At 36.7% G+C, this 12,994-nt stretch overlaps 1 protein-coding gene across 3 annotated transcripts in view; it reads left to right on the forward strand.

Moving 5' to 3' along the window:
- ATP7A (ATPase copper transporting alpha) overlaps positions 1-12,994 on the forward strand; it is a 151,516-nt gene that overhangs the window by 58,494 nt on the left and 80,028 nt on the right. For 2 of the 3 annotated variants that reach the window (XR_012430365.1, XM_005594001.4), the window contains exon 2: positions 6,248-6,388. Coding sequence is in view for 1 of the 3 variants with exons in the window: in XM_005594001.4 (XP_005594058.3) it covers positions 6,269-6,388 (120 nt within the window). In the remaining 2 variants the exon portion in view is untranslated. Of the gene's footprint in view, positions 1-6,247; positions 6,389-7,877; positions 7,980-12,994 lie in introns of those variants that run through there. The other variant, XM_065538495.2, reaches the window with a different exon arrangement.

The following is a 12,994-nucleotide window of genomic DNA, read 5'->3' on the forward strand; positions in this document are numbered from 1 at the left end:
TGTCTCCCAGGCTGGAGTGCAGTGGTGCGATCTTGGCTCACTGCAATCTCCGCCTCCTGGGTTCAAATGATTCTCCTGCCTCAGCCTCCCCAGTAGCTGGGATTATAGGTGTGTGCCACCATACCTGGCTAATTTTTTGTATTTTTAGTAGAGACAAGGTTTCACCATGTTGACCAGGCTGGTCTCGAACTCCTGACCTCAAGTGATCCATCTGCCTCGGACTCCCAAAGTGCTGGGATTACAGGCATGAGCCACTGCGCCCAGCCTAAGAAGTCTTTATTTCAGAAAATGAAAGACTGTCTAGAAAGAATGAATTTTTTTCCTATTTATTTCTATGGTTACTGCTTTTACACTTAATATTTTTTGTTTTTGTATTTTTATATGTTTGATTGCTGTCTTTAAAGTGCCTTATCAGATTTATGGCTCTGTACTATGACTTTTGGAGCTTTACAAGTTATTTACATAATTCTAACTAAGTTACTTTGCTTCCAATACGTCAAATTTAAATAGCATGATTGTTTTGATATTATTTGACCTTAGTGACAATGTCCTATTTTGTTTGTTCTGTATCTTATGTCGCTTTTTGGTAGTTTGTATTATGTTTCAATGATCAAGCCATCTAATTCTGTACCATATATGACTTCTGGATATCTTTGATATGACATCTTAATTCTTTGTAGATATGGTGATGCGTACAGAATGATATTCTGAAGCTCCACAATGGTGCAATGAAAGGCTGCAGATGGAAGGGTAAAGAATAGTTTTGTTTAGCATATTAGGTCTGGTTCTGAACTTTCTTTTTTATACTTTAAGTTTTGGGGTACATGTACAGAACATGCAGTTTTGTTACATAGGTATACACGTGCCGTGGTGGTTTGCTGCAGCCATCAACCCATCACCTACATTAGGTATTTCTCCCAATGTTATCCCTCGCCTAACCCCCACCCCCGACAGTCCCCAGTGTATGATGCTTCCCTCCCTATGTCCATGTGTTCTCATTGTTCAAATCCCACTTATGAGTGAGAACATGCAGTGTTTGGTTTTCCATTCATGTGATAGTTTGCTGAGAATGATGGTTTCCAGCTTCATCCATGTCCCTGCAAAGGACATCAACTCATCCTTTTTTATGGCTACATAGTATTCCATGGTGTATATGTGCCACATTTTCTTTATCCAGTCTGTTATTGATGGACATTTGGGTTGATTCCAAGTCTTTGCTATTGTGAATAGTGCCACAGTAAACATACATGTGCATGTGTCTTTATAGTAGAATGATTTTTAATTCTTTGGGTATATATCCAGTAATGGGATTGCTTCTAGTTCTAGATCCTTGAGGAATCACCACACTGTCTTCCACAATGGTTGAACTAATTTACACTCCAACCAACAGTGTAAAAGCGCTGCACTTTTTTTTTTTTAAGTTAAAGATTGCACATAGGGTGTGATTTCTATACCAAAGATATGCTTATTTCAGTATTAGGAAAAATATTTTTCTTACATGTCCTGAAAATTGCAATTTTAAAAATATAAAAAATAAATTTTTATTAAAAGCAAATTTTATTTCCAAAAAAAAAAAAGAATGAAAGACAACCAACCGGATAGAAGAAACTATTTGAAAGTCTTATATCTGATAAGGGATTAATATCCAAGAATATAAAGAACTCTTACAACTCAACAACAGCAACAAAACAACCTTATTAAAAATTGGGTAGAGTGCTTGAATAGACGTTTCTTCAAATATATACAAATACCCAATAAGCACATGAAAAGATGTTTGTCATCATTAGTAATCAGAGAAATGTGAATCAAAGCCACAATGAGATACTGCTTCACACCTGCTAGGATGGGTAGAATAAAAAAGATCATAGGTATTGGAGGTGGAACAATTGGGGCCCTCATATACTGCTGATGGGAGAATAAATGGTACAGTCCCTTTGGAAAACAGTCTGGCAGATCCTCAAACAATTAAACGTAGAGTTATATGACCCAGCAAGTCTACTGTTAGGTATTACCAAAGAGAAATGAAAACACAAAAGTTTGTACATGAATGTTTATAGCAGCATTATTCATAATAGTCAAAAGATGGAAACAACCCAAATGTTCATCAACTGACAAATAGATAAAATATGGTATATCTATGCAGTGGAATATTATTCAGCCATAAAAAGGAATTATGTACTGATATGTACTGTAACATGAATGAACACTGAACATATGCTACATGAAAGGAGCCAGTCACGAAAGACCACATATTACATGATTCCATTCATATGAAATGTCCAGAAGAGGAAAATCTATACAAAGTAGAATAGTGGTTGCCTAGGACAGAAGACTGAGGAGATGATGACTGATAGCCAAGGGGTATGTTTTGTTGTTGTTATTGTTGTTTTTAGGTGAAAAACATGTTCTGAAATTGCCTGTGGTGATGGTTGCACATGTCTGTGAATATACTAACAACTATTGAATTCTACGCTTTAAATGTGTGAATTATGTAATATGTGAACTACATCTCAAGAATGTTTTAAAACTGATGTTGGGAAAACAGGACATCTACATGTAAAACAATGTATGTTAGATCCTTACCATACACCATGTACAACAATTAACTCAAAATGGATTAAAGTCCTAAATATGAGAGCCAAAACTACAAAAACTCTTAGAAGAAAACATAGCAGTAAATGTTCATAACTTTGAATGTGGCGATGGTTTCTTATATATGACACAAAAAACACAAAAGAAGAAAGATAAATTGGACTTCACAAATTAAAAGCTTTTGTGATTCAATGGACACCATCAAGAAAGTGAAAAGAATGGAATACTGATACATTTTACACATCAATGTACCTTGAAAACGTTATGCTAAGTGAAAGCATCCAGACACACAAGGGCACATATTGAATGAATCCATTTATTTGAAATGACCGTACAGGCAAATTCATAGAGATAGGAAATAAATTAGTGTTTGCCAAGGACTGTGAGTAGAGAGGAATGGGGAGTGTTGCTACTGGGCATGGGATTTCTTTTTGGAGTAATGAAAATGTTCTGCAACTACATAGTCATTACGGTTGCACATCTTTGTGAATGTACTAAAAAGTACTGAATTGGGTATCTTAAAAGGCTGAATTTTTTTCATTTCTTCTAAAAAAAACCCAGGATAGATGTGCAGAATGTGCAGGTTTGTTACATAGGTTTATGTGTGCTATGGTGGTTTGCTACATCTATTGACCCGTCCTTTAAGTTTCCTCCCCTCAACCCCCACCCCACAACAGGCCCAGTGTGTGATGTTCCCCTCCTTGTGTCCATCCATGTGTTCTCATTGTTCAGCTCCCACTTATGAGTGAGAACATGCAGTGTTTGGTTTTCTGTTCCTGTGTTAGTCTGCTGAGGATGATGGTTTCCAGCTTCATTCATATCCCTGCAAAGGACATGATCTCATTCCTTTTTATGGCTGCATAGTATTCCATGGTGTATATGTACCACATTTTCTTTATCCAGTCTATCATTGATGGGCATTTGGTTTGGTTCCAAGTCTTTTCTATTGTAAATAGTGCTGCAATAAACATACGTGTGAACGTGTCTTTATAGTAGAATGATTTATATTCCTCTGGGTATATACCCAGTAATGGGATTGCTGGGTCAAATGGTATTTCTGGTTCTAGATCCTCGAGGAATCACCATACTGTCTTCCACAATAGTTGAACTAATTCAGATTCCCACCAACAGTGTAAAAGCATTCCTATTTCTCCACAGCCTCGCCAGCATCTATTGTTTCCTGACTTTTTAATAATTGCCGCTCTGGTGTGAGATGGTATCTCAATGTGGTTTTGATTTGCATTTCTCTGATGATCTGTGATGTTGAGCTTTGTTTCATATGTTTGTTGGCTGCATAAATGTCTTCTTTTGAGAAATGTCTATTCATATCCTTTGCCCACTTTTTGATGGTTTTTGTTTGTTTAAGTTCCTTGTAGATTCTGGATGTTAGACCTCTGTCAGATGGGTAGATTGCAAAATTTTTTCTCCCATTCTGTAGGTTAAAAGGCTGAATTTTAAAGCATGTGAATTATATCCCAATTTTCAAAAGAATGCATATGTCTTAGTTCAGGCTTCTATAACATAATACCATAGACTGGGTGGTCTAATTGTTCAAAGCTCCACAGAAACTAGTTGGAGAAGTTACAAGAGTCCATTAATCATCTTGCTTTGTTAGTAGCAGTGGGCATGGTTCAGCATTTTCTGTTAAAGTTTCTCTGAGCTCACCAAAACTAAAATGATGTAGTAATACGTTTTATACCATTTGAAGTAAAAGGTACAAAAGGTTATACACTGAAAATTCTTTTTCCCACCCTTGTTCCCTAACCACTCATTTCCCCTCATCAGAGGAACCACTGTTTCCATGGTATATATTAGATTGATTTATGTGAAATTGCCAGTGTTTGACTATGATGATTTTAGGTGGTTCAGCCTAATATCAGTGAAAAAACAGTCCTATCTTAATGGAGTTTTTATTCTAGTGGGAAATGTATTACTTAATTATTGCATTGTAACAAATAACCCCAAAATTTAGTGGCTTAAAGCAACAAACATTTATTATCTGACTTCCTATGACTCAGTAATTTGGGAGCAGCTTAGATGGGTGGTTCTGGCTCAGGGTGTCTCATGAAGTTTTAGTCGATGTGGTGTCTAGGGATGCAGTAGTTTAAAGGCTTAACTTGGGTCTGAAGGAGCAGTTTCCAAGGTGGTTCACTTACCTGGATATTGGCAGGAGGCCTTAGATCTTTGCTGGTTTTTGACATGAGGCCTCAGTTCCTCGCCATATGAACCTCTCCATAAGGCTGCTTGTATGTCTTCATGCATGGTAGGTGGCTTCCCCCAGATTGCATGATTCAGGAGAGAGGACAACAAGGAAAACACAATGCTTTTTTCTCCTCTTGCAATGTTTTTTATGACCTAGTCTTGGAAGCTACACCTTGTCACTTCTATCTTAGTCTGTTCATTAGAAACAAGTCATTAGGCTGGGTGTGGTGGCTCATGCCTGTAATCCCAGCACTTTGGGAGGGTGAGGCCGGTGGATCACTTGAGGTCAGGCATTTGAGACCAGCCTGGTCAACATGGTGAAACCTTGTCTCTACTTAAAATACAAAAAATTAACTGGATGTGGTGGCATGCGCCTGTAATCCCAGCTACTGGGGAGGCTGATGCAGGAGAATCACTTCAATCTGGGAGGCGGAAGTTGCAGTGAGCTATCGTGCCACAGCACTCCAGCCTGTGAGACAGAATGAGACCCTGTCTCAAAACAAAACAAAACAAGACAAGACAAAAAAAACAGAACAACAACAAAAACCAAAAAACAAGTCATTAAGTTCAGGCACACTGAAGGGGAAAGGATTAAATTCCACCTCTTGAAGGAAGCAGTAGCAAAGAATTTGTGGGCATATGTTAAAACCACCACAGGAAGGCAGACAATAAGCAATAAACAGAATAAAGCAGCAAATTATGGAGTATGTTAGCAGGTGGTAAGTTCTATGAAAGCAAAAGAAAAAGCAGAGGTAAGGGGAATCAGAGTATGTTTGTGTGGAAGGGATGTAGGTTGCAGTTTTAAATAGGATGGTCAGCATAGTCCTCATTAAGGTTAGATTTGAACAAAAACTTGCAGACAAAGAAGTTAGCCAAGCAGTTATCTGGAAGAAGAAAGTCCCAAAGCAAGAGAATAGCTAAAACGAAGGCCTTGAGTGAGGAGTCATCCTTGCATGAGTAACAGCCAGGAGGCCAGTATGACTGGCACAGAGAAGGGTTTGGTGAGTGGTAGAAGAGGAGGTCAGGTAAATTCGAGGGGGACAGGCATGGGAAATCATGTGGGACGTCGCTGGCTGTTGTAAGGATTTGGGGCATTTTTGGTTAGTTCTTAATTTCTACTTACAAATGTTAAATGAGATTATGTATAGGAAACTTTAGTAATCAGGAAAGCACTCTATGAAAGCTAGTTACTTGTATTAAAGTATTGAAATTTTTATTTTTAGTTATCATAGCCATAGAAACAACTTTCCTTTACTTCATCAAAGGTAATGAGAATTTTTTTTCTAAGCAAGAAGAATGCTTACCATATTTTATTACTAGCAGATTTTAATTTTTTAAACATGACACTTGAGCATATATAAAATATAGCATATTTTTAATTGGGGAGGTGGGGGAAAAGTTAAGGAAAGATTATTTGCATGGCTGAAATTAATGGGTTTATTGTTTCTAACAGGAATGTAAAGAGGAAATCAAAATGGATCCAAGTATGGGTGTGAATTCTGTTACCATTTCTGTTGAGGGTATGACTTGCAATTCCTGTGTTTGGACCATTGAGCAGCAGATTGGAAAAGTGAATGGCGTGCATCACATTAAGGTAAGTTACTCTTTGGAAACTGAAGTCAAATGCCATTGAAGAGAATTCTACTAGAAATTACTTCTAACACTGAGTTAGAAGCAGAGACACTGACACATTTGGCAATAAAAACTATTGTTTTTCTTATCTTGAAGCTAAATAAGTTTTCTTTGACCTATTAATTCCTCTTCTGAAGAAAAAAGATATATTTTCAATTTAAAAACATCTGAACATGGAATCTTGATATTGTGGTTGTATATTTACAGATTTATATTATATTATAAGTATATGAGTATTTATATACTGCTTATTACTCTGAATATCATGCTGAACTAAAATATATGTTCTCAGGCAATGGGTTGAGGTTTTCTTTTTCTTTTATAACATGGTGATTATTTTGCAATTAAAAATTGAAGAGAAAATGTCTAGAGAATGACTAGTATACTTTGGTTTTTATTTTTAATTTTTTTTTTTTTTCAGACAGGATCTTGCTCTGTCACCCAGGCTGGAGTGCAGTAGCAAAATCACAGCTCACTGCAGCCTAGATTTCCCAGGCTCAAGCAATCCTCCCATCTCAGCCTCCCAAGTACCTAGGACCACAGGCGTGCACCACCATGCCAGCTAATTTTTTTTTTTTTAAGGTGGAGTTTTGCTCTTCTTGCCCAGGCTGGAGTGCAATGGCGCGATCTCAGCTCAGCACAACCTCCGCCTCCCGGTTTCAAGCAATTCTCCTGCCTCAGCCTTCCGAGTAGCTGGGATTACAGGCATGTGCCACCACGCCCAGCTAATTTTGTATTTTTAGTAGAGACAGGGTTTCTCCATGTTGGTCAGGCTGGTCTCGAACTCCCGACCTCAGGTCATTCGCCCGCCTCAGCCTCTCAAACTGCTGGGATTACAGCGTGAGCCACTGCGCCCAGCTGCATGCCAGCTAATTTTTTAATTTATTTTTTGTAGCGATGGGGATCTCACTGTGTTGCCCAGGCTGATCTCAAACTCCTGGACTCAAGTGATCCTCCCACCTGGGCCTCCCAGAGTGTGGGGATTACAGGTGTAAGCCACCATGCCCAGCCAAAATTATTAGTACACCTTGTATGATATGCCTAAGAAAGACTCTATTATTGGTTTTTCTGTTTGTTTTTTTCAGACTCTTGGACTTTAAGTTGAAGACGCTATTATTGTTTAACATTCCTTGAGCATCAACAACATTCTAGATACACTGTGGTTAAAGATGTAGTTTAGGTTATAAAAAAGCCTTCTGAATACTGCATGAAGTACCTATGGTTATCATAAGAAACTTCATGCATATATGGCAGGGACTGGAAAATGATGATCTGCAGGTCAAACCCAGTTTGCCAACTGCTTTCATATGGCTCATAAGCTAAGAATACCTTTTACATTTTTACATGGTTGAAAAAAAATAAAAAAAAATATTTAGGAACTTTTGAAAAGCATGTGAAATTCAAATTTTTGTGTCTATAAGTAAAGTTTTAGTAATGTAAAGTTTTATTAGAACACAGCCACACTCATTCATTTACGTATTGTGTACAGCCCTTTTTTTCACTACCACAGAGTTGAATAGTTGTGACAGAGCCCATATGTGGTGTCCTCATTGGTAAGTGATATACTGCCAAATGATTTACCACAGTAGAAATACCATTTTGTCTTCCCACCAGCAATGTTTGTGTTCCACTTTGAAAGTGTTCCATTTTCTCCACATTCTCTCCAACAATTTGTATTGTCAGTCTTTTAAATTATAGACATTCTAATGGGTATGTAATATTATGTCACTAATTCTCATTTCCTTAATGGCTAATGATGTTGAGCATCTTTTCGTGTGCTTATTAGGCATTTGTATACCTTCTTTGGTGAAATGTGTGTTAAACCCTTTGGCCAAATTTTTAGTTGGGTTTTCTTTGTTTTCTTGTTACTGAATTTTGATTATATATTCTGAATATAAGTCTTCTGTCAGATATGTGTTCTACAAATACATTTTTCCAGTCTGTGGCTTGTCTTTTCAGTCTCTTAAAAAGTGTCTTTTGCAGAGCAGAAGTTTTTATTTTTGACGAATTCCAGTTTATCCACCTTTTTTCCTTTTATGCCTTATGCTTTAGTATATCTAAGAAATCATGGCCTAACTCAAGGTCACAAAGATTTTTCTCCTATGTCTTTTTCTAAAGACTTTATGATTTTAGGTTTAATGTTTAGGTCTATGATCCATTTTGAATTAACTTGTATACATTGTTAGATACTGGTTGAAGTTAATTTTTTTTTCGGATATGAATATCCATTTTTCCCAGCATCATTTGTTAAAAAGTCTGTTCTCTCTCCATTGAATTGCCTGTGAACCTTTGTTGAAAATCAATTGACCATATATTTATTGGTTTATTTCTTTCTGCGCTATTCTGTTCCATTGATCTGTATGTCTGTCCTTTGGCCAATACCACACAGTTTTGCTTATTGTAGCTTTATAATAAGTATTAAAATAAGCATTAAAATCAGATACTGTGATTCCTTAACTCTTTCTTCTTTTTCAAAATTGTTTTGGTTAGTCTAGGCCCTTTTCCTTTCCATATAAATTTTAGAATCTTATATGGATTCTAAATCTTATAGGAATTTTAGAATCTTGTATGGATTCTAAAGTTTGTAAGTTTCTATAAAAATATCTGCTGGGATTTTCATTGAGATTGTGTTTTTTCTACAGATCCATTTGGACAGAAGTAACATCTTAACAATATTGAGTTTTGCAATCCATGCACATAGTATATGTCTATTTATGTTGGTATTCTTTGATTTCTTTTATCAGCAATCTGTAGTTTTCAGCATGCAGTTTCTGTACATATTTTGTTAGATTTATTTTTAAGTACTTTATGTTTTTGAATGCTGTTATACATGGTACTGTTTTTAAAATTTTAAATTTAAGTTTAATTTCAGTTGTTCATTATGAGGTTTTTGTATGTTGACTTTGTATCCTGGAACCTAGCTAAACTGACTTATCAAACCTACTAGCTTTTTTGTAGATTTCTTGGGATTTTCTATGTAATTATGTCATCAAGGTATATAAATAGTTTTTCTTGTTGTTGTTTGTTTGTTTGTTTGTTTTAAGATAGAGTCTCACTCTGTGACCCAGGCTGGAGTACAATGGCACAATGTTGGCTCACTGCAACCTCCACCTCCTGGGTTCAAGTGATTCTCATGCCTCAGCCACCCAAGTAGCTGGGACTACAGGCACATGCCACCACACCGGGCTAATTTTTGTATTTTTAGTAGAGTTGGGGTTTCGCCGTGTTGGCCAGGGTGGCCTTGAACTCCTGGCCTTGAGTGATCTGTCCACCTCGGCCTCTTAAAGTGCTGTGATTGCAGGTGTGAGCCACCGCGCCTGGTCCCATAGTTTTATTTCTTCCTTTGTAGTCTGTATATCTTTTTTTTTTCCCTTGTATTATCAAACCTTCATTACAATTTTGATTAGGAGTGGTTAGAGTGAATGATGGTGGGGGGAAACATTCAGTCATTTACTGTTAGCATTGTGTTAGTTGTAGAGTTTTGTAGATGCTAATTTGTCAGATTAATGAAGTTATTTCTATTACTAGTTTGCTGAGGGTTTTTTTAAACATCATGAATGGATGTTGAATTTTGTCAAGTGCTTTTTCTGTATATAGAGATGATCATATGATTTTTCTCCTTTAGTCTGTTAAGATGGTGAATTACACTGATTGATTTTCAGATGTTGAACCAGCCATGCATTCCCAGGATAAGCCTCACTTGGTCAAAGAAGACTTACTTTTCATTAACAATTTCAAACATACACAAAGGTGGAGAAACTATTAATAGTACAAGGATCTACCCTATACCCATCACCTAGAAAAATCCTTGCTATTTATTTGCATGCCATTCTTATCAGTTGAAGTTAATAATGTGTTTTGCGGATGGTCCTAAGAGTTGGTCTAGGCCTTCCTGCCTGTTGTATTCTGTTAAGGTAGATGTCTCTGACTAGTAGATTGGAACTTCGTAGTATATCTCCATACCAGTTGCCATTTCTAAGCCTTTCGGCCACGCCCTGCCACCACCCCTACCCGCCCCTTTCCCTTGTCACTCTTCGCAATTCTCAGCCCTAATTGTAGTATATATAATTTCAGTACTCTTTCCCATGCTTTATTTAGTTTGTTTTTGAACATATTTTTTTCCTATTTCTCTCCAACTTGTATCTCAGGATCCAAAGAATTAACAGTATCTCATGCCAAAAGCTTGAGGATTCCTACTGTATTGACAATAACATACAGAAGCTTTTGCTTAAATATTATGCTTACTTTTTTTTTTTTTTTTAAGACAGAATCTCACTCTATCGCCCAGGCTGGAGTGCAGTGGCACCATCTCAGCTCACTGTAACCTCTGGCTCCTGGGTTCAAGCGATTCTTGTGCCTCAGCCTCCCAAGTAGCTGGGACTACAGGTGCACGTCACCATTCCTGGGTGATTTTTTGTGTTTTTAGTAGAAATGGGGTTTCACCATGTTGGCCAGGCTGGCCTGGAACTCCTGACCTCAGGTGATCCTCCCGCCTCGACCTCCCACAGTGTTGGGATTACAGGCATGAGCCACCACACCCGGCCTGAATTACTTACTCTTAAACATGTTTATTTTTACTGCCAGGCCTTAATGAGTCAGTATTGGATGTGTCATTTTAGCTGAGTTGTATTCTCATTTGTGTAATATACTTATCATTTTAATGTTATTTTGTCATTAAAACAACTTTATATCGGTGGTAATTCTATTTGCTGGAGGTTCTCTGTAATTTTGCTTTTATGCAATGTTCATTACAGTAATAGCGGGAAGTTAATGCCCCTTTGGAATTTGATCAGCTTGCATCAATACCAGAATGGTTTTCCTATGACTAGTTGAGATTCACATGCAATACATTTTTTTGACATACTACCAGGAGCAGATGTTTACATTATAATGAAAGCTTTGTCCAACTGGACATCAGATTTAGCACAAAATTCAAAATTAGGGACATGATGGATTCTTTCTAATTATCAGAAGCTCATTATATTTTTAAGGGCATGAATGATTACATTGGAACTACAATATTTTGTGTCTCCAGATCAGATACTTGTGACAGCTCTACTTTTTAACTATTCTTGATCTAAACATTAATTTTTACCATTTATTTTTCAGAGATTTCAAAATAGTCTTGGCTCTTTAGTGAAATACAGAATTTATACTTTATCTCTGCAGTATTCTTATCTAAAATTCTGATTTCTCATAAGATCTTGAGTAGATTGGTTTCAGTTTGCCTTGTTTTTATTACCCAAAATTGACTGATTAGCCCATCATTACTCTCTATGAAGTCTGATACATTTCCTTAATTCAAGAGTCCTATGAAGTGTGGTGCTAATATGTGGACAATTCTTCTCTTCCTAATCTGAAACTGTAGGTGATTTTTTCCATGTCTAAGTTTTATATTCATCTTGGCCAGAGAGTAAACTTTGGATCCACATTACTATTTGTGTGAGGGAAAATGCAGTATTTCTCATTTCTTGACTCTACACTCTGATTAGCTAAGACTATGTTGATAGCTGTGGCTAGAAAAGTTTTATTTGCATAGTATGTATTCCTTCTCCTAAGTTTTCTGTACTGTTGACATCCATGTGAATACTTAGATAGGAACTTTCCATTTTCACATGCTCCAAAGGTAGAGTTTTTTTGTTTTGTTTTGTTTTTTGTTTTGTATTCACCATCTACCGTGGCATAACTCCAGTCTTAGAGGCTCCCACATTGCTTCTTCCCAGCAACATCCCCGAACAGGGATACAGTTGCCTTTAATGATCTTTGGGGAAAGAGCCAAGTTGGAAAAGCTGAGAGATGACAGGTAATTATTTTATGTATTTATCTTCAAAATATTCAAATTTATATAAAAATATTTTCCCCTAATCATATCTATGAAAAAGTTAAAGGCATATTTTGCAGTTTGTTGATTAGGAAAGAGAATAGCAAAAGTAGCTCTGCAACCTCAGTGCTAACGCTTTAAAAATGAGTCGCTTAATTTCAATGAGTAATAAGTATGACACATGCATTTGATTTATCCTCAAATGAAACTAATTAAACCTCCTCCACTTGATCTAAGGTGGGGCTGGTGTTGAGGGCCAGAACAGAAGCTGAACCTTACTAATTATATAGTAGTGTCTGCTAATTGCAGTAAAGCTGTTTTAACCATTTGGAAACTAGTTCATGTAATTTTTTGCCAAGTGACTTAGGTACTTATTGTCTACTGACAGCTAAAGTATTTTCCAAAACCCTCAACTCTCTGTCTAGTAAACTATTGTAGGTGAATATTTGTCTCTGCCAACATATCCATGCATAACTATAAAACTAGATTCTGCTTTGATATTTGCAAATACATTCTTGCTTCCCAAAACAGCCTGTTTGCATCACAGTCATATATAAGATGACTATTTCCACTGCATCTTCCCAAAGTTCACCACTGCTTAATAAGATCTGTTTAAGGTCAAACAAATGCAATTGAATTTTGATTACATTGAAAATGAAGAATAGCAGCAATATAATATGAAAGCACTTTGTGTTGTCAACAGTGATTTATACAAATCCCGGTGACAGATACTCAAGACTACTTTCC

The sequence above is a fragment of the Macaca fascicularis genome, chromosome X (genome assembly GCF_037993035.2).
Source record: "Macaca fascicularis isolate 582-1 chromosome X, T2T-MFA8v1.1".
NCBI classification, from domain to species: domain Eukaryota; kingdom Metazoa; phylum Chordata; class Mammalia; order Primates; family Cercopithecidae; genus Macaca; species Macaca fascicularis.